Raw genomic sequence first — 24,042 nt, forward strand, 5'->3', positions numbered from 1 at the left:
TTCCTTATCAGCTATGATTCGACTACTCTTAAACCTATGATGAAGCTTTCTTTGTTTCCGTAGTACCTTTCGTACATGATTGTTATACCACGGTGGATCTTTCCCCTCGCTTTGGACCTTAGTCGGTACGAACTTATCTAAGGCGTACTGGACGATGTTTCTGAATTTTTTCCATTTTTGTTCCACATCCTCTTCCTCAGAAATGAACGTTTGATGGTGGTCACTCAGATATTCTGCGATTTGTGCCCTATCACTCTTGTTAAGCAAATATATTTTCCTTCCTTTCTTGGCATTTCTTATTACACTTGTAGTCATTGATGCAACCACTGACTTATGATCACTGATACCCTCTTCTACATTCACGGAGTCGAAAAGTTCCGGTCTATTTGTTGCTATGAGGTCTAAAACGTTAGCTTCACGAGTTGGTTCTCTAACTATCTGCTCGAAGTAATTCTCGGACAAGGCAGTCAGGATAATGTCACAAGAGTCTCTGTCCCTGGCTCCAGTTCTGATTGTGTGACTATCCCATTCTATACCTGGTAGATTGAAGTCTCCCCCTATTACAATAGTATGATCACGAAACTTCTTCACGACGTTCTGCAGGTTCTCTCTGAGGCGCTCAACTACTACGGTTGCTGATGCAGGTGGTCTATAGAAGCATCCGACTATCATATCTGACCCACCTTTGATACTTAACTTAACCCAGATTATTTCACATTCGCATTCGCTAATAACTTCACTGGATATTATTGAATTCTTTACTGCTATAAATACTCCTCCACCATTGGCGTTTATCCTATCCTTGCGGTATATATTCCATTCTGTGTCTAGGATTTCGTTACTGTTCACTTCCGGTTTTAACCAACTTTCCGTTCCTAATACTATATGCGCACTATTTCCTTCAATAAGCGATACTAATTCAGGAACCTTGCCCTGGATACTCCTGCAGTTTACCAATATTACGTTAACTTTTCCTGTTTTTGGTCTCTGAGGACGGACGTTCTTTATCAACGATGCTGATGTTCTCTCTGGTAAGCCGTCAGGTATTTTATCGTTTCGCCCAAGGGGGGGTCCCTCTAACCTAAAAAACCCCCGTGTGCACGCCACACGTACTCTGCTACCCTAGTAGCTGCTTCCGGTATATTCATTAACCTAGAAGGCTGGGAATCAGCTCAAATTTTTGGGTATATAGCCACTCACTCTTTCTTCTTTCTTCTTCTACGACAGTATGACATTAGCTTGTGCCCATCAAGATGAATCTGTTGAATTTCATGTGATGTTCTGCATTAAGCACAATACAGCTGCTGATATACCACCTGAACTTTTATTCTCCTGTACGGATATTAGACATTTGCTCTATTTCTCTACCAACAGTCACATAATGGTTGTTGCAGAGAATAGCATAACTGACCATACTATCTTGTAATGATGTTGCTTATTGGTAATACTGAATAATTACAGTAGTGCATTTTATATCTGAAGTACTTTCACAAGTAATAATAATTTTTATTTCTCACAAAGTTCTGCAGTGAATTATGAAAACTTACCTTGCACTACCAGATGGGTATCTTGTTGAGGTTTCCACCTGAAATATTTGAAGAAATTACCAGTGATTTACAACAGACAAGACAGTAAACAGATTTCTATTAATGCCCACCAACATGTGATTGGTCCACAAAATGCTGTAAGTGAGGCTTCAAAATATCATTAAAGAGGACATAATAAACTGTTGCAGTTAGTGATAGTAAGAATTCACTCTCCATTTTCTCACTTTGTTTTCAGTACTGTAAATAACTACACAAGCCAATAATTCAGCTGTGGCCATACTTCTTATTAGACACTTCACAAAGAAAAGTGACAACAAGCATCTTTAATTTGTCATGCTTTTACACCTTGTGTACGATTTTCATTCACTTTTGTTTATTATGAAAACTGCCACTCACTGACAATGAATCGACCATCATAAGTGAAACATTTAGGTCTCTGTCCTCTGGGCAGCCCATACCAACTTGTAGAGGTGAGTAGTGACTTCTAAACCCAACAGCAAGTTACAAAAATGGCTCTGAGCACTATGGGACTTAACTTCTGAGGTCATCAGTCCCCTAGAACTTAGAACTACTTAAACCTAACTAACCTAAAGACATCACACACATCCACACCTGAGGCAGGATTCAAACCTGCATGTTCTAAAGATTGGGAGGTAGCAGTGTAGTACTTCTGGAGACTATGGCATATCGCAACCACAAACAAATGTGCACAGTCAATGGCAAGAACAGGAAATAACAGTAATCAAAAAGCCAAGGTCCAGTCATCCTTGAAGAAGAGCAAGGAGGGTGGACAGAATGATTTGTAAGCAATCAGCTGCTGCTCCAAGAGAAGCTTCTCAACAAAACAGGGATCATCTGAAGCAACATAAGGGACTGAGCTGACACATGTCTAGTCACTTAGTAACAGGTGATTTACATGATAAATGAAATAAACCCACTCATAAATTCAAAAAATTAGAACTGGATAGAGTTCCCAAGGAAACCCCGAACTTGGAGTGCCAAAGACAAGTCTAAGGTTTTATGGAGTGACAAAAGTTAATTTAACTTATTTATTTTCTGATGGTGTCCAGTATACAGGGTGAGTCACTAACTATTGCCACCAAGAATAATTCTGAAATTATGGTAAGAGTCGAGAAGTTTGTGGGACAAAAGTTGCAGGATAGAATGGGGGCCATAATATGACTTGGGTTTGATGTTGCTTCAGAGATATAAAGGTCAACTTTCTTTTTTTAAATGTGTTGCTATGGTTTGATATATATTTTCTCATAGCGGCTACGGAGACAAATTCAATTGTGTGTAACAGTAAGGTCTCTGAAGGTCAACAAAGCGTCACAAAGGTGGCATGAACGTCCACTTACAGGTGTTCAAAGTGATGGTCATTGGTATGAATGTAGTGCTGCAATGATCTTATCATGGACTGAGTGGTATTCCCTATCACATTGACACATGTCGAAGAACATGCTCTAACAATTCTCTCTCATATATTTTCAGGTGTAGCTAGAATGTCTTTATGAACAATCTCCTTCGCAAATACCCAGGGATCAATGTTGGGGCCATTCCTGTTCCTTATTTATATAAATGATATGCCCTGTAGTATTATGGTTAGTTGAAATATTTATGTTTGCTGATGACACTAGCTTTGTAGTAAAGGATGTTGTGTGCAACATTGGCTCAGTTTCAAATAGTGCAGTACATGACCTCAGTTCATGGCCTGTAGAAAATAAACTAATGCTAAATCACAATAAGACTCAGTTTTTATGGTTTCTAACATACAATTCAACAAAACTTGACGTTTTGATTTCACAGAATGGGTCTATGATTAGTGAAACTGAACAGTTCAAATTTCTAGGTGTTCAGATAGATAGTAAGCTGTATTGCAAAGCCAACATTCAGGATCTTGTTCAAAGACTTAATACTCCCATTTTCACTATTTGAACGGTATCAGAAGTGAGTGATCGTTCGACATGAAGATTAGTGTACTTTGCTTATTTTCATTCACTTATGTTGTATGGTATTATATTCTGGGGTAACTGTTCCCATTCTAAAAGGTTATTTTTGGCTCAGAAACGGGCGCTTCGGGTAACAAATGGTGTGAGTCAAGCGCCTCTTGTCCACTTCTGTTCATGAGTCTGGGTATTTTGACATTGGCCTCTCAATATACAGGGTGGTCCATTGATAGTGACCGGACAAAATATCTCACGAAATAAGCGTCCAACGAAAAAACTACACCGAACGAAATTCGTCTAGCTTTAAGGGGGAAACAGATGGCGCTATGGTTGGGCCGCTACATGGCGCTGCGTTTTTTAAAATAGGAACCCCCATTTTTATTACATATTCGTGTAGTACGTAAAGAAATATGAATGTTTTAGTTGGACCACTTATTTCGCTTTGTGACAGATGACGCTGCAATAGTCACAAACTTGTATATACGTGGTATCACGTATCATTCTGCCAGTGCGTACGGTATTTGTTTCGTGATACATTACCCATGTTAAAATGGACCGTTTACCAATTGCGGAAAAAGTCGATATTGTGTTGATGTATGGCTATTGTGATCAAAATGCCCAAGGGGCGTGTGCTATGTATGCTGCTCCGTATCCTGGACGACATCATCCAAGTGTCCGGACCGTTCGTCGGATGGTTACGTTATTTAAGGAAACAGGAAGTGTTCAGCCACATGTGAAACGGCAACCATGACCTGCAACAAATGATGATGCCCACGTAGGTGTTTTAGCTGTTGTAGCGGCTAATCTGCACAGCAGTAGCAGACAAATTGCCCAAGAATCGGGAATCTCAAAAACGTCGGTGTTGAGAATGCTACATCAACATCGATTGCACCCGTACCATATTTCTATGGACCAGGAATTGCATGGCGATGACTTTGAACGTCATGTACTGTTCTGCCACTGGGCACAAGAGAAATTACAGGACGATGACAGAATTTTTGCACGCGTTCTATTTAGCGACGAAGCATCATTCACCAACAGCAGTAACGTAAACCGGAATAATATGCACTATTGGGCAACGGTAAATCCACGATGGCTGCTCCAAGTGGAAGATCAGCGACCTTGCCGGGTTAATGTATGGTGCGGCACTATGGGAGGAAGGATAATTGACCCCCATTTTATCGATGGTGCAATGTATGCTGATTTCCTACGTTATGTTCTACCGATGTTACACAAAATGTTTCACTGCATGACAGAATGGCAATGTACTTCCAACATTATGGATGTCCGGCTCATAGCTCGCGTGCAGTTGAAGCGGTGTTGAATAGCATATTTCGTGACGGGTGGATTGGTTGTCGAAACCATACCAAGGCCCGCACGTTCACCAGATCCGACGTCCCCAGATTTCTTTCTGTGGGGAAAGTTGGATATTGCTATCGTGATCCACCGACAACGCCTGACAACATGCGTCAGCGCACTGTCGATGCATGTGCAAACATTACGGAAGGCGAACTACTCGCTGTTGAGAGGAATGTCTTTACACGTATTGCCAAATGCATTGAGGTTGATGGACATCATTTTGAGCATTTATTAATGTGGTATTTACAGGTAGTCACACTGAAATAGCATGCGTTCTCAGAAATGGTAAGTTCACAAAATGTTCAAACAGTCGAGTGCTCTGTATTTTAATTTTAAAAAACCTACCGTTACCAATGTTCGTCTATAATTGTGAGCTATATGTCGATTACAGCGCCATCTATCACAAAGCGAAAAAAGTGGTCCAACTAAAACATTCATATTTCTTTACGTACCTACACGAATATGTTATAAAAAATGGGGGTTCATATTTTAAAAAACGCAGTTGATATCCGTTTGATCTACTGCAGTGCCGTCTATCGGGCCAGCAATAGCGCCATCTGGTTTCCCCTCCAAGCTAGACTAGTTTCATTCTTTGTAGTTTTTTCGTTTGAAGCCTATTTCGTGAAATATTTGGCCCGGCTACGATCAATGGACCACCCTGTATATATTCCTTATTGTCGTTTCTTGTTACCAATATTAGTTAATTCCCAAGAATAAGCAGCTTTCACTAGGTTAATACTCACCAGAAATCAAACCTGCATTTGGATTGGACTTTCTTAACCCTTGGGCCAATAGCTCTGCAGTATACTGCTGCATCTGTTTTCAATAAGGTACCACCCGAATTCAAAACTCTTTAGCAGTAATCCACGCGCTTTCAAATCGAAACTGGAGTTCTGGGTCACTCTTCGTATTGTCAAGGAGTTCCTTGAAAAATTAAGCTGATTCTTATAGTATTGTTGATAACGTTTACTTACACATATGGACCGACATTTTCAGGATCATGAATATTTATTCTTATCTCTTATTACTTTTATGTTGTTATTTCATGTACTGACACGTTCCATGACCTTTGAGATTTGCTCCTCAATTTGGTCCTGTGGAACTTCACGTGTGAATAAAATAATAATAATAATAACAATAATAATAATAATAATAATAATAATAATAATAATCCCCGTGGAGGCCCGGGAAAAGAATAGGCCTCCGGTATGTTCTGCCAGTCGTAAAAGGCGACGAAAAGAACAAACCACTAATAGGGCTAACCCCCCTTTTAGTGTGATTAGTTGGTTCAGGACAGAACTAAAGAAGCCTCGGACAAGCGTCGTCATGGTCGGGGACGACGCTTGAACCCTATGCCCGCCCACAATGGTAACGACGACACTGCTAGCCAACTGGAAAATGATTTAAATCCAAATAGAGGTGTTTTGCAGGATATGCTTCCTGCAACCACCCTAGAAGGAAAACAAAGACAGAGGATGAGATGGTCAGATGAAGTTAATCGACACCTCATGTTCTGTTATTACCAAGCAACAAACTTAGGAACCAACACAACTGGTTACAGATCACAAGTATACACAACATTTATTACCAGATACCCAGAAATAAAATTTTTAACAGAACAGCTACTAGCTGATCAGATCCATGTAATAATAAAAAATAGCAGGATACCCCAGTCAGAATTAGAAAACATCAAACAACAAGTACAACAAATACTGGAACAAAATAATGTGCAATCAGAAGAAGAAGAAAACACAGTAACGGGCTCAAACATCCCAGAGCAAACAAACAAAGAACAACATGCACCAATTAAACAATCAGAGGAAAACGAAATCTTAAGACAGCCACCAGAACAAGCACAAATAGAACACGAAGTGACACAGATGTTAGATATAGAAGAAAAATTTCAGCTAACATGTATAGAATACAAAGACACAAATACAGACATTAGACCATTCTTGCATAGACCACCAAATAACCCACAAGTCAAAACAACAATAAAAACTATCAACACAATCATACACAACAAAATAAATGAAAACACAACTACGGAAGAGTTACTACTACTGGTTTATATAGGAGCACTCACTACAGTAAATATACACACTAGGCAGAGATCAGAACCAACCAACACACAGAAGAAACCCACAAAACCAGCATGGCAACACAGGCTACAGATCAAAATAGAAAAACTGAGAAAAGCCATCAGACAGCTAACACAATTTATAAGAAATGAAATCTCTGAAAAAAAAAACAAAAAAGGTTAGGTAAAATCTCACAACAAGAAGCGATAGAGCAATTAGATGAAAAGAAGCAGAAATTACAAGCATTCGCCAAACGACTCAGAAGATACAAAAAAAGTGAAAATAGAAGGAAACAAAACCAAACATTCAACATAAACCAAAAGAAATTTTACCAGACAATAGATAACACACACATTAAAATAAACAATCCACCAAACATAACAGACATGGAACACTTCTGGAGCAACATATGGTCAAACCCGGTACAACATAACAGGCATGCACGGTGGATACAAGCAGAAACAGACACATACAAGATGATACCACAAATGCCTGAAGTGATAATTTTGCAACATGAAGTCACCCAAGCAATTAATTCTACTCACAATTGGAAAGGCCCTGGAAATGATAAAATATCAAATTTCTGGTTAAAGAAGTTCACCTTAACACATTCACATCTAACTAAATTATTTAACAGTTACATTGCAGACCCATACGCATTCCCTGATACACTTACACAAGGAATAACTTATCTGAAACCTAAAGATCAAGCAGACACAGCGAACCCAGCTAAATATCGCCCCATAACATGCCTACCAACAATATACAAAATATTAACTTCAGTCATTAAACAGAAATTAATGACACATACAACACAGAACAAAATTATAAATGAAGAACAACAAGGCTGTTGCAAAGGAGCACGAGGATGTAAAGAGCAACTGATAATAGATGTAGAGGTGACATATCAAGCTAAAACTGAACAAAGGTCGCTACACTACGCATACATTGATTACCAAAAAGCTTTTGATAGTGTACCCCACTCATGGTTACTACAAATATTGGAAATATACGAAGTAGATCCTAAATTGATACAGTTCCTAAACATAGTAATGAAAAATTGGAAAACCACACTTAATATCCAAACAAATTCAAATAATATCACATCACAGCCAATACAGATTAAGCGTGGAATATACCAAGGAGACTCATTAAGTCCTTTCTGGTTCTGCCTTGCTCTGAACCCATTATCCAACATGCTAAATAATACAAATTATGGATACAATATTACTGGAACATACCCACACAAAATCACACATTTGCTATAAATGGATGATCTAAAACTACTGGCAGCAACAAATCAACAACTCAACCAATTACTAAAGATAACAGAAGTATTCAGTAATGATATAAGTATGGGTTTTGGAACAGACAAATCTAAGAAAAATAGCATAGTCAAGGGAAAACACACTAAACAAGAAGATTACATATTGGATAACCACAGCGACTGCATAGAAGCGATGGAAAAAACAGATGCCTATAAATATCTAGGATACAGACAAAAAATAGGAATAGATAATACAAATATTAAAGAAGAACTAAAAGAAAAATATAGACAAAGACTAACAAAAATACTGAAAACAGAATTGACAGCAAGAAACAAGACAAAAGCTATAAATACTTATGCTATACCAATATTGACATACTCATTTGGAGTAGTGAAATGGAGTAACACAGACCTAGAAGCACTCAACACACTTACACGATCACAATGCCACAAATGTAGAATGCATCACATACATTCAGCAACAGAAAGATTCACATTAAGCAGAAAGGAAGGACGAAGGGGATTTATCGACATAAGAAACCTACATTATGGACAGGTAGACAATTTAAGAAAATTCTTTCTAGAACGAGCAGAAACTAGCAAAATACACAAAGCAATCACTCATATAAATACATCGGCTACACCACTGCAATTTCATAACCACTTCTACAACCCTTTCGATCACATAACATCAACAGATACAAAGAAAATAAATTGGAAGAAGAAAAAACTTCATGGCAAGCACCCGTATCATCTAACACAGCCACACATCGATCAAGATGCATCCAACACATGGCTAAGAAAAGGCAATATATACAGTGAGACGGAAGGATTCATGATTGCAATACAGGATCAAACAATAAACACCAGGTATTACAGCAAGCATATTATTAAAGATCCCAATACCACAACAGATAAATGCAGACTTTGCAAGCAACAAATAGAAACAGTAGATCACATCACAAGCGGATGTACAATACTAGCAAATACAGAATACCCCAGAAGACATGACAATGTAGCAAAAATAATACATCAACAGCTTGCCTTACAACATAAACTTTTAAAACAACACGTTCCTACATACAAGTATGCACCACAAAATGTACTGGAGAATGATGAATACAAATTATACTGGAACAGAACCATTATAACAGATAAAACAACGCCACATAAACCTGACATCATACTCACCAATAAAAAGAAGAAATTAACACAACTAATCGAAATATCCATACCCAATACAACAAATATACAAAAGAAAACAGGAGAAAAAATTGAAAAATACATCCAACTGGCTGAGGAAGTTAAAGACATGTGGCATCAGGATAAAGTTGACATCATACCAATTATACTATCAACTACAGGAGTCATACCACCCAATATCCACCAGTACGTCAACACAATACAGCTACATCCAAACATATATATACAACTACAGAAATCCGTAATTATTGATACATGTTCAATTACCCGAAAGTTCCTAAATGCAATATAACATATACCGTACAGTTAAAAGGAAGTGACGCTTGATCAAGGTCCGCGTCACTCCATTTTTAACCGGACTTAACGCCTGAGAAAGTGAAGGAAATAATAGTAATAATAATAATAACAACAAAAACAATAACAACAATCCACAGGTGTCAAGCGGTGACGACACATCACCTCTGTGTCAAATACAACGATTTGGGAATTTTCTCTGCAACTCATTTCTAACCATCAGCGAAAAATGTGCCGGACACCCATCATGTTAATACCACATTCTGCTCCTTGTTCCTACAGGTTTTTATTCCAATAACAGACCTACTGTTTCTTGCAGGAATGTGGTGTACTTCCTACTATTAAGACTGCCTTCTATGACATAGGGGCCTATAATTCTGCCCTCCAGAATCCCACACTACACCATCACTGACCTTGTGTGCACCTTGGAGCAACCAACATGGATTTTCAGTTGCACAGTAATGAATGTTATGCAATTTAACATTTCCATGGTCCATGAATGTAGTCTTGTCAGTAAATAAAATTAAATTAATAAATGTGTCATCCCTCTGAATCTGAAGTTGAGCCACCAGCAGAATTTAATGCGATGCATACAATCCATACAAGTTAATTCTTGGTGGAGATTGATATGGTAAGGGTGGTATTTATGGTGATGCAGAACATGAACAACACTACTCTGGCTCATGCCAGATTCTCTTGTGATTTGATGCAAAGTAACACAAGGATCTTTAACCACAGTGCAACAGTACCAGCTCTCACTGAATTTCATTGGCATTCTCTGTAAATGAGAAGCTTATCGACCTGTTCTTCAAAGGAATACATCATTCACATTCACTTGATTCAACGATAGTAGTCTTACTGTTCCTATTAGTGTTCTATTGCAAAACCATCAAATAGTGTTTACATGTCAATGGCACGTTAGATGGATACGCCCTATTTGGCGAATATTTACTATTTGCATAAGATATGAGAGAGAATTTTAAGAGCATGTGCTTTGGTAAGTGCTGATGTGATAAGGAATACCAGTCAATCCATGACAAGAAGATTGCAGCACTGCATTGATACCAATGATCATCACTTCGAACACCTTCTGTAAATGGACGTTCATGCCACCTTTTGCTCTTCGTTGACATTCAAAGACCTTATTGTTGCACATCATTGGATTCATCTCGATAGCCGCTAACAGAAAGTAAGTACCAAACTATAGCATCCCATTAAAAAAACAAAGTTGACCCTCATATCTCTGATGTGACCCCATCTAGCAACTAAATACCAACGTCATATTATGGCCCCCGTTGTACCATGCAACATTTGTCCCACAACCTTTTCAGCTACTCTCATACTTTTGGAGTTATTCTAGGTGGCAATAGTTACTCACCCTGTATGCATAACAATAAAGCTAAAGGGAAAAAAACGAGGATCACGTGTAGATCACTAGGCATGGTGGTTGAATTGTCATGTTGTGGGGATGTTTCCTGTACAGTCACATTTTAAAAAAGAATATGATTCCATGTAGGAGACACAACATGTCACATAATTGGCTATTTCAGCAGATCATGATTCGAAACACATCTCCACCTATTTTCTAAAAAATTCTTTCCAGGCCAAAAACAAACTTTTTAAGTGCCCAAGCCGGTGCCTGGATGTAAATTCAACTGAGCGCCTCTGATATGAGCTGAATTGATGTGTTCATGGTAGAAGCTACTTAAACAAGGTTCAATTTATTATCTTACTGGATCCATGGTCTGAACTCTGAATTAACCTGTTACAAAAGCTTGTGGATTCACTGCCAAATTGAAGTGCAGCTGTAATCAAAGCCCATGGGTATGCAACAAATACTGATTTGTTCTTCAGATCTCAAAATAGTATTATTTTTACACACTTAGACCTACAAATTACTTTTGATTCAGAAGAATTACTTCTCTCTTGATGCAACATAACCTTGTTTAAACTATATGTAGACTTTTACTAAATAGATTACAATTTCATGTTTTTCAATTACCCAATGGCAGTTTTTTCCATTACACAGTTATGTCTATGTAGTTGTAATTAATGCTTTCTATAAAACATTTTTGGGTGCTACTGTAATAGGACTGTGTTTACACGCATGGTGAGATGAAAGGAGCATATAGTAAACAACAGTGGCACTATACACAATCTGATGACCCTCTGGACAGCAGCAACAATCCTTAAGTGCATTGTTTGATGTCAGCTCATCACATCAAGTCAAACTCCTTTCAAAGAAAACAACTACCATATTTTACTGACTGTAAGGTGAATCTTAATTTTCAAGCAATTTTTAAGAAAATTAAATTTTTATCATTTTTTTATTATGTTGCAAAGCCAGCCTTTAAAAATCACTGAAATTCATTATCAGACCTTTCCTCTTTCCTCAGCATCACTGTTCTCTTTATATATAAGATGGTCTTCACTACCATTAAGAGCATTATTTCTTGAAAGATTTAACAATGATATTTTCTCTCACCCAAGATGACAACTGCTTTATTGACTGACACACTTGTTTCTTTGTAGATCATTTTAGAACTCATGTTGGGCTTAATCCATCATGCATTTGGTCCATTCCCCTTCCATAGACTTTAAATACACTTAAGTGCTACAGAAAACTGGTATAAGCATGCATATTCAAAGACTGACATGTGTACCCCAGCAGAATATGACAATGGTCGGCAATGCTCATATAAGACAACGTATGTCTGGCACAGCTGTTATATCAGTTACTATAGATCTAATCTAATCTCTAATCTACTGCTGCAACAATGGCAGGCAATTGAGATGTAACTGAGTCCGAATGTGATGTTATAGCCAGAGCATGAGTGATGGGACACAGCATTTCTGAGTGTAAAGATGGAATCTGTTAAAATATAAAATTTCTGAAATCGCTGTCGCCAGAAAAAGATACTACATGAACGAAACTAAGAAAAAATGAAGACAATCATTCAGTGTGATGGGAGTGCAACCCTTGTGCAAATTGCTGCATGTTTCAATACTGGGCCATCAGAAAGTATCAGCATGCAAACCATTGAATAAAACATCACTGAAATGGGCTTTTGGAGCCAAAGGCCCACTCGTGCACCCTTGATGACTGCACGACACAAAGCATTACGCCTCACTTTGGCCTGTCAATAGTGACATTGTACTGTTGATGACTGGAAACATGTTGCCTGGTCACATGGGTATCATTCCAAATTTTATTGAGCAGATGGATGTGTACAGGTACGGAAACAGCCTCATGAATCTCTGGACCCTGCCTGTCAGCAGGGAACTGTTCAAGGTGGTGGAGGCTCTGTAATGGCGTGGGGCGAGTGCTGGAGTGATACAGGACATCTGATACATTTGGATATGACTGACAGGTGACACATACGTTAGTATCATGTCTGATCACCTGCATCCATTCACGTCCATTGTGCAATCTGACAGACTTGGGCAATTCCAGCAGTAGAATGTGACACCCCACACCTCCAGAATTGCTACAGAGTGGCTCCATGAACACTCTTCTGTGAAACACTTTTGCTGGCCACCAGATTCCCCTGGCATGAACATTACTGAGCATGACTGGGATGTCTCGCGACATTCTCCTCAGAAAAGATATCCAATCCCTCATACTCTTTCTGATTTATGGTCAGCACTGCAAGATTCTTGGTGTCAATTCTTCCCCAGCACTACTTCAGACATTAGCCGAGTCCATGCCACAATGTCTTGCAGCACTTCTGCATGCTCACTGGGGCCTGTAATGATTATTTACGTGACCATTACGGCACTCCAACCCCAGTTCCCGATACCAGTAATATCGTACAACTTTTCTGCGAAGTGACAGACTTTTAGTGACAATATTCACATTTGGTTTTATTAATGTAAAGGTACTCTGATGTATTGATATATTACAATGATATGGTTCTTGTGTGTATTCATTTCTGTGAGACTGTCATAATCTTTGACTTAGTTGTAACTGTTTCGGTGTGAATGCGCACAGAGCAATCTTTGTTTCACTTTGCAGAAGTTGTTATTTCGCTTTGTATAAGAACATTCAAGTCTTGTGTTTGGTTAAATTGGAAATTAAATAAATGAAGATTGATACAAAACTATTTTCTTGATGATGTGACAATTAAGAAGAAATATATGTGAATTTACATTTAGTTTAATAAAAATGTGGATCGTGAACACCAAGCCAAAAATTATTTCTATCATACCATTGTTCTGATCTGGGATTGTTTGATCATTAACAATTTCCTGAAAAACGCATTTGTTATGTCTTCAAATATTGCTAAAATACAGATCTGGACCTTCTAGCAGTCAAAGCGGAGTCACCCTAGAATCAACAAGATGAGCCATAACTTCGACAAAATCTACATAGGAATCCATTCAAGGTAAGTGCCAAAATTAATGACTTTTTTACAGTGACTTCATTATTTCCATTCTGACAATACCATCCACAACCAATAAATTTGTTGTTGCCCGATAAAGTGAACATATGCTGTGGGAACAACATTATTGATCCGATTTCTAACCTACTTTGCAAGTGGTGGTATTGTTAAGAGGCCCTACCTGATATACCAGCTTCTACGGCTCTTCAGTGCAGTGTATTTGTCAAGACTTCAAGAAGTTGCAATTGTGAAGTAAGTCATCCTGCAATAACAGCAAGCTCTGTATTTAACTGCTTCAATTTCTCTTTCACAAAATATTACAAATGACTACTAATGTGATATAGCACAAGAAGAGAATTCTTCTTCAATGAAGTGACTTTCCTTTGCTTCAACACTGTTAATCCACAATTTCATATTGGCCTCCTCCATCCAAGCCTAGTCATGTACATGAACAACACCTGGAAGTATTCAGAAGGTTTTGACACTGTTTAGCACTTGAAGATGATCACTGGATGAAGTTCAGTACAATCAACACATCAAAGAACAACAGTTTAGTGCATTTTTTTATGTTTACTTGTTTTTATAGTTACCATTTTAGCACCTTTCATGACAACAATTTTGTTACTTGGTTACTGGTGAAAACTGGATCTCATTGGGATATCGAGACTCTCACACTAAAATAGTGAGTGAGGAAAATATAGGAATGGCTGGGGAAATGCCAGCCTATTATATAACAATTCCCAACTGCTTCAACAAGCCTTACAATACAATAACTGGAAGCAGGGAGCAGTGGGAAAAACAATTTGTCACCATATGGGGGACACTGCCTGGTTCACTGAAAAGTCGAAATCAGACCACAGTGTTTGAGGCCAGGGTGTACGTGGTTCAGCCAAGACTGGAGGCCATCATCCCTCTATGAAAACTGGTCTCTGTATTTCGAGCTGAAATTACTACAATCAGGGTGTGTCTGGAGGAGATTATACAAAGCATCTACATCTATTTAGACAACCAGGCAGCCCTAAAATCATTGGCAGCTCCTGCACCAAGATCTAAGCATGTCACAGGGCTCTGGTGTAGCTGGGGGAAAGCAATAGGGTAAACCTAATGTGGGCCCCTGGCCACTCAGTGATTGGTGGCAACAAACAAGCCGGCAGATTGGCCAGGATGGGGGCAAAGACTCCATTCATTGGACTGGAACGTGTCCTGGCAATTACCAAGGCTTTGATCAAACTAGAACTACGGAACTGGCTTAGAAGACAGCACACAGAACACTGGACCAAGGTCTATACCAAAAACATGATAAGGTAATGTTGTCATAGCCGTGATTTGAAATAAGATCTCTAATTCTGGGCTTCAATAGAAAAGAGATTAAACATATGGTAGGACTGATGACCAGCCATGGGAATTTCAAACAACACCTACATACAATGGGTATAATGGAAGAAGACCCTAAATGTAGCATCTGTGATGAGAGAGAAGAAACTGCTGCACAGTACTGGTAATTTTTGGGGCAACTACAAGTGTAGAAATTGGGTCTAATAAAGAACTGGTAAAGGAACTCCTAGCACTATATAAGGGCACTGGTTGGTATTACTAGATATCCAGGGAGCAATACTGCAAAACAAACTGTTTCGGTGTAGGTCGTGCCAGATTAGACCAAAGCTGTTTTAGATTTCCTACAAAAATCAAATCAAATCGAATCGAATCGAATCAATCATCCTTAGTGAATTTGTGTTTAGGTATTTTTTTTGATGAATTAACTATTACGCAGTGTGACCAAGATGGGTCCAGTTCAATTGGTTGTAATTTGAACTTGGTATGTGCTACATAGTAACCTAAAGCACCATGTAAATGAGCAGGAAATTATGATCTCACCTGATATGACACACTTGTTTGTATAGAAATATTTCCTTGTATTTGGTTATTTTAACAGTTACATATGATGGCAGTTTATCATGTTTTCACTGGTATTTAATGTAATATTTATCTTAGAATGTTTAGTAAGCTTCTAAAGTGACCAGCATGGGAAGGTGATTATTTCAAGTTGTTTAGTTTTAACAAAAACTATGTACTTTCAATCACTGTTATTTTAATTTACTTTTGTAAGATGGTTTGAAGATGACTAGCATGGTATGGTTTCTTGAGGTTTTAAATAAGCAGTGCCTCATAGTCTTTGGTAATATATTTGTGTTTCTCACATAGTCTGGGCTGGTGAACAGTTACTGTTAAGTCTGCGTAGGTTTTGACAGTAGTTGAACTGAAGTCTCTGGGTAGCCAACCAGTTGTGCCATTTCAGTTCTCTAAAATTGCATGGACGATATGATTTTAGCAAAATGTGAGGATTTTCACATTTTCTGATTACATTCAATTGATGTATGTTTTTGTGCAACTGATAGTTCTGTTTTGTGCTGAACTTTGATCAGTGACACAGCATCAAAGATGAACTTATATTACCCCATAGTTGTAACTTAGATTTTAGTTCTGGTTTCGAAGTAGCTTATGTAATTGGGGAATCTGTTAAATATCCCTAATTATTCACATAACTGAACTGCATTATCTTCAGTCTGAAGTATTCAACCTTGCTATGTAAATATATATAATTCAAAATAATGATTTTAAGTATGGCTATTTCTACTTTTGTGTCTTACATTGACAGTATACACCATTCAATTTAAATTTGCCACTGTTTATATTTCCTTATTATCACTGCATTTAAATTCAGTTTACACATCTTGTTTAAGTATACCTTAACTATTGCAATGTATGCCTAACTTCGTACTTTTAAATGGTGCTTGACTGACAAAATCTAGTCTAGACAGATGGTGCTTTTAACAGGGTAGATACTCAGTGGTGGATGTCCTTGACCCATGCATGGGACTGTAGAAGTACACTCCGACATCAGATCTGTTCACTAGCCTGAAACTCAATACATCATAGGACCAATTTCGTAACATTAACATTACGCATCGTGATTGTTATTCTCAGTAAGGAGTCCTAACAGTGTCAGCAGTTGGACTGAAATCACCATCAGTCACCCTACTGGCACACAAACTGAAGATAACACACACATGGCCAAAATATACAGTTTGCTCTTCCAAACCTATTTCATCATGGGATATTGTAATGGAGTTCCTTCTTTCAGTACCGGCAAGAACACCAAACTGACAGATTTTGAGATGATCAATGTGCATTAATAATGCTGTCTTGCACATTTCGGACTTTTTATGAAACTGACAAAAACTGTTAATAACAAAGTAATAGCAGATCTGTATTGTTTGCAGGGGCAGACTATTGAAAATGGTTGTGCTTTTTAAAATTGCACTAAAGATAGATTTTAGAAAATAAATAACTATTAAAACGAAAAAAAATTATAGCAACTGATTTATGGCATTACTGCAGATCACTCTGTATTTTGCTGTAATGATAAGGTTGCCTAGAATTCCAAAGTTTTAAATAGGAAAATTATAGCTAGATACAAACTAATATTTATTTTAAACTGATTAATTTGGTCCTAAAAAAGCTATAGAACATGAGTGTTATCAAGTTGAGACCCAAAGCTGGCACATTACACACAGATGGCACACTGAATGTTTTCATAAAATGCCTTTACTTTGATTCCACGTACTTCATCATGTACAATAGATCACTTTTTTTCTTGTTACAAGTTTCAGTACACCACTGTAGAGCAACCAAAAATCAAAACACAACAGAATTTCTTTTAATTCATGTTCACAACCATGTTTCAAAACAAAATGTCTTTCACGTGGATGAAACAAGCATATGCCTCAAGGATTATTACTGCATAACTTCAGACAGAGCACACCAGTAATTTTCTACGCAGGTGCTGTTTTGAGAACCAGCTCAACAGATCCTATGCCCTTCAATTCCTGCATCATCTCCTGAATGGTCAATTTTGAAGGTTCTACAGAGGCCTAAGATATGACATGTTTCCATTCTAAAGGAGCCATAACTTATGACACATTCTTTTCTCAATCATTGCAATGTTCCTGTCATGAGGTAGGAAACTGTGACTTCAACATAAAAACTTTTTGTGTGTTTCTCCACAGTACTTGCAGTTAACCAGATGGAAATAAAGTGCTAAAATTCTCCAGTTATTGTTCTGCCCAACATGGTGGTCAGACCATATAATTACTTTGTGTTCCATACCTTCTTCAAGCATCACAAATTTAATCCGACGGGAAACTATTTTGGCTGAACCACACCTTGCATCAGATCCAGCCCCTAAATTTACGGTGTTATTTAAGTACTGAAGTCATGGACCATGAAATTATATGATGGCAGCTATCTCTGGTAGAATACCATGGAATGTGTCAATGTATGACAAAGTAGAACCTGTTGTAGGTCAACATATGTTACATATATATTGTTGTTCCTTTGTAGCCATTTCCGATTTTTTTTTTTTTTTAGCAGTTTATATGCTCGGTCTGCTTTTGTGTGACAACTGACGTAAGTTCTATGTTGTGCATTTGTATCTCATCTGAATCTGCAAGCATAAAGAATCTATACATTCTGCGGAGTCTGAGATTGTGGTACAGACTTTCTTTTGAAGATTTATTCCTACTTTGAGGAACTCAAATTGAATTCCTAATTCAGATACCTCTCATCATTTGATAAGGCTGTGGCCTACACAATTATTTTCCTCAACGATCTTCAGGAGTGGTCACTCCTCTTTCCTGTTTATGTTGAAGAGAGAGTTTTCATTGCTGGGTGATGCAGAATATGTCAAGCAATGTTTTTTAACGGACTTTTTTGAATGGACTTCATATTTGAAACTAGCTTGTTTCCATGATGTACTATCTGTCGTACCTTCCTTTCGTCTGGCTGGCACGCCTATTTATGTAGAGTTTATGAAGTAAATTGATTTCATTGTGCACCAAGGCATGGTAATCTATGTACAGCTTTACATTAATTTACATATTTCTGTTCTAGAATCCTCCTTTTGAACACAATTATGTATTGCGTACGATACTGAATCATGCTGTCAATATTACTACCCAATATTCAACTGAATTATCGTACTCCAAATTCTCTTTTAATAACATAGCAGTGTGTATTCTACTTTTTCATCACTGATAAAGATAGAACTGTAGTAAGTTTTATCCACGTGACTTATTTTTACTGTAATATTGCCAGAAGATGCACATAAGATATGTTGTTAGAGCCATGTACTCTACAGGGATAATAAGCTGCTGTTCAGCACAGTTGTTATTCTATAGACATATGTCCTTTTACAAAACCAATGAAACCAATCCAGCATTATTCCACTCACTTGCGTTGGTGACTGGTTTGCATGAACTACCTTTCCTATTGTGATTTATATTCCGATCCACCATCATGAAGTCTTCTCCTCTTAATATCCTGCCTGTTACCCAAGTTAATTCTCCTTTTTGTTTCACTATTTGCGCTTTCAAACCACTTGCTGTAAGCATCACCTTGCTCCACTATGCATTTCCTGTAACACCTTGCAAGCAGACAATATGGTGGTCATCTCACACTGTGGTCACATTGTGTCCTCCAGTACCTTGTCTCCACTGGTTCTGCATCTGCCTCACTGTAGTTGGAGCTTGCCTTGTGTGAGCCAAAACATGACAGAACAACCAATAATTCTGCCCCATGAACACACACAAATCCCGATATTCCGGCTTATGGAACTGGAAAGGAATAGTGGCACTTGGTTACATGTTGCTATTTCATATGACATCTCTGCACCAAGTGCTGTGTAATACTGACCTGTCCTATCACACAAAAGACTGCTATATTGGGCCTATGGGCACACCACCTCTCTGCCATTTAAATCATGTATTATGTTACTACTGTTGTACAGTCCTTTTGTTGTGGCAAGGTGCAGACCACTGCTTCTGAATGTGTTACTTTTTAGAAGCAGTAGTGTATTACAGGGAGCACATGAAGTCTGGGAACACTTATTTATTTCACAGGAACCAAACATTGTACAGATATCATACATATCTCATTTTGAAGAGAAATACCAAAATGTTTTTTTGATGTCTACTGCCACAGCGTAATTTGGTAATATGCTGATAGTCAGTACTAGTTGCAAACACGGCAAGTTCAGTTGCAGAGCGAGCTTTCTGTGTGTTGGAGTTTGACAAAAACAAGTGCGCTACAGCTGTTAAACAGATCTTTAGAATCAAGTATGGTAAGAAGCCGCCAACAAGGAACGCCATTTACCACTGACAACAAATTCGTTACAACAGGTTGCTTGTGCCCAGCAAAGAGAAGTGGACATGCCAGTGTGAGTGAAGTGAATGTGGAGCACGTACGAGAGACATGCTGGGATGGAAATGGCAAGAATTTGATTACCGTATTGATGTCTGCTGTGTTACTCATGGTTCGCATATCGAGTGTTTGTAAAAAAAGAAAAACTGTCAGTTTCTTTTCAAAATGCAATGGGTGTGATATCAGTACAATGTTTAGTTCTTGTGCAATAAACAACTGAAAGTGTTCCTGGACTTTATGTACACCCTGTATTTTAACAATATTACTGTATCCATATTCTGGAGCTACATATACACACCTCAAGATGAAAATAAGTAACCTAGCCAACTTCAGACTTATGAAATTAAGTTACCTATTTTTGATCTACATTTTGATCACCCCAATTATGTTAGGAACGGTGCACCTCCTGCAAAATGTACTTCACTTTAACAGCACCAGCTGTAAATTCGAAAGAAACAAGGTGAGAGTTATACTACTACTGTAACATGACCTTCACTCATTTACACTTTGTGACTTGCAACATAAGAATATTTGAAGTAAAGAGATCTGTCTCCAGTTACAGATGAGACACCACACACTTTTAGACAGTGAACAAACATAAAAGCAGCACCAAAACAGTATTTCGCAAACACTTTATCCACTCAACAGTGTAGTGTTGTTGCTCACGCATGATGCTAGAGTGGGGTGGAGTAACCGACAACTTATGCACGTTCATCTTTAAAAGCTGTATTTCAGTTGGTTATAACTGCAAAATATTAGAATTATGGAGCAAATTTCAGTGTCAGATCAACTGCAGCGCTGATGTCTTGCAAGCATCATATTTTATGGAATCAAGTAATGCAGAATCCTGCATGGAATGTAACAATATTATGAAGAGCAAAGTTGATTGACTGGTTGGTTTTGGGTATAAAGGGACCACACTACAGTGTCATCAGTCCCTTTTTTCTGATGGAAGCAAGGCTCAAGGTACAAGAACACCCAACACCACACCTAGAACAAAAAAGAATGGAACAAACAACAGGGAAAACATACACCATAAGGAAAAGTAGAAGAGGGTATTCAAAACACAGAGCATGTGGTCTGGGCTGGCTGATAATAATAAAAGAGGATGAGCCAGCCACTCTGCAACACATTAAAATGTTCACCCCAAAAAAGACAAGGCGAGATGAAAACATGTAGGGAATAGATGACCATGAAGACAAACAAATGCAAAGAAAGTGCGACAGAGTTAAAATGGAGGGAGAATGATGACCTCAGAGGGAGGCTAAGTGCCCACCCATAGATGGTACAATAAAACCCCCATCAAGAATAAAACATAAATCTGCTGTTGAAGCACTGTTGCCCAACACCGAAGGTAGGATACTGTAAAGGTTAAAAGTCCACCACAGAGTGGCTAGAAGTGGGCAGTCCAGCAAGATGTGGATGACAGTCATGTCAGCCACAGTGACAACGAAGTGGGTCCTTGCAACAACAGAGTGCCTGCGAGAGGCTCGCATGGAGGTCTTCCACACATTCATAGTCTCCTTCAGGGCACGCAGTTTGTTGTGCGTACTGAGATTATGCCATACCATCTCCCAAACCTGAAAAATATTGTGACATAATAAGGATCGCAGGTCAGTTACAGGGATGCTGATCTCCATAAGTGGTTTCCAGCCTGTTGGAAAGTTCATTTCATGGGATTCCGACATGCCCTGGGGTCCACACAAACAACACGGAACAACTGGTCCGTTCCCGGGCATAGATAGACTCCTGGATGGACGCCACCACGGAACAGTCAGGGTAGCACTAGTCAATAGCTTGGAAGGCAGCTCAATGATTCAGTACAGAGAAGAAACAACTCAACAGGACATGAGTGGATGCACGCAATAGCACGAGGAATGGCCGCCAGCTCTGCAGTCAAAAGACTGCAGCTGCCTGGCAAGGAGTGCTGTTCAGTATGTCCCACATGAACATACCCAAAGCCAACGTGACCATCACCCATCAAGCTGTCAGTGTAAACCACTTCATGACCCCGTTACATGTCAAGAATTGAGAGGAAGTGACAGCAAAGAGCTGCAGGGTTAACTGAGTCCTTAGGGCCCTGTGAAATGTCCAGGCGAAGCTTCGGACTCAGTGTACACCATGGAGCTTTACGTGAATGGATCTTGAGCATAGGTGGTAAAATCAAGGACACCACTTCAGACACGAGAAATCAGATGCGAACTGCCATCTTAAGCCCTGACCTGGGCCTCTGATGCAGGAGATGAAATGCTGTGGATGGGAAAGGAAGACGGTAATTCGGCTGCTCAGGAGAACTATGAATGTGTGCAACATAACTGGCGAGCAGTTGTGCACACCTAATCTTCATTGGAGGCACTCCAGCCTGGTCACTGGACTCGTCCTGAAACCTTGCTGCTAGTCAAACGCCACAGTGGTGCACTGGGTCTAGTAAACGTAACGCCGAGGGAGCTGCCAAACAATAAACCAGACTCCCATAGTCAAGAATGGACTGAACAAGCGCTCGATAGAGCTGCAGCACCATAGAGTGATCTGCACCCCAGTTGGTGTCGCTCAGGCAGCAGAGGACATTGAGGTGCTGCCAGTACTACCACTTCAGCTGATGAAGATGAGGAAGCTATGTCAATCGGGCACTGAAATCCAGTCGTAAGAATCGAAATGTATCCATTACAGTGAGTGGTGGATCATCATTAAAGTAAAGTTCTGGTTCCGGATGAATAGTACGACGATGACAGAAGTGTGTGACACACGACTTCACAGCTGAAAAGTGGAAGCCATGAGCTAGAACACATGCCTGCACCTTGTGAATGGTTCCCTGTAGGCGCTGCTCAGAAACACCATTACTAGTGGAGCAGTACGAAATGCATAAGTCGTCTGCATACAGAGGTGAGACCAACAGCCTGACAGCTGCTGCAAGACCGTTAATGGCCACTAAAAATAGAGATAAACTCAATACAGAGCCCTGCAAGACCCCATTCTCCAGTATATGTGGGGAAACTATAGGAGGAAACCAACTTGGACATGGAAAATACGGAGTGATAGGAAATTTTGGATAAAAATCGGGAGCATGCCTCACAGACCCTACCCACATAATGTGGCAAGGATATGTTGCCAGGTCATGTCTTCAGCTTTTCGTAAATCAAACAAGATGGCAACCAGGTGTTGGCATCTGGAAAAGCCTGTTCCAATGGCAGACTCGAGGGAAACTATCAATGGTAGAGTGACCCTGGCAGAAACCCTCGCATGCAGCCAGCAGGCCATGTGATTCCAGGACCCAACACAACCACCGACTTACCGTATGTTCTAACAGCTTACGAAGAACGTTGGTGAGGCTGATGGGCTGATAGCTATCCACATTAAGTGGGTTGTAACTGGGTTTGGGCACTGAAATAATGGTGCTCTCCCACCATTACGATGCAAAGATGACATCGCTCCACATCTAGTTGGAGATGATGGGATGTTGCTTGTAATCAAACAAGAGATCTTTCATCATCTGACTGGGTCCGATCTGCCCAGGAGCTGTGGCATGGCAATGTGAAAGGACGATGAGGAACTCCCACTCTGAAAATCGAGCATTATAGGGTTCAATGTAACGTTCAGTGAACTGGAGGGCTTTCCATCTGCCTTCTGAGGGTGCAAAATGTTGGGGGGTAATTCTCTGAAGAGGAGGCTCAACCATAGTGCTCCGTAAATTGCTCGGCAATTGTG

General features: G+C 39.1%; 1 protein-coding gene across 6 annotated transcripts in view; it reads right to left on the minus strand.

Annotated features, from left to right (window-relative positions):
- Positions 1-24,042, minus strand: part of LOC126212857 (zinc finger protein 91-like) — a 152,756-nt gene that overhangs the window by 56,096 nt on the left and 72,618 nt on the right. For 5 of the 6 annotated variants that reach the window (XM_049940301.1, XM_049940297.1, XM_049940296.1 and 2 more), the window contains exon 5: positions 1,548-1,585. The exons of the other annotated variant lie outside the window; for it this stretch is intronic. In XM_049940301.1, the coding sequence (XP_049796258.1) occupies positions 1,548-1,585 (38 nt within the window). The remainder of the gene's footprint in view (positions 1-1,547; positions 1,586-24,042) is intronic. 6 annotated transcript variants of the gene reach the window in all.

The sequence above is a fragment of the Schistocerca nitens genome, chromosome 11 (assembly GCF_023898315.1).
Source record: "Schistocerca nitens isolate TAMUIC-IGC-003100 chromosome 11, iqSchNite1.1, whole genome shotgun sequence".
NCBI classification, from domain to species: domain Eukaryota; kingdom Metazoa; phylum Arthropoda; class Insecta; order Orthoptera; family Acrididae; genus Schistocerca; species Schistocerca nitens.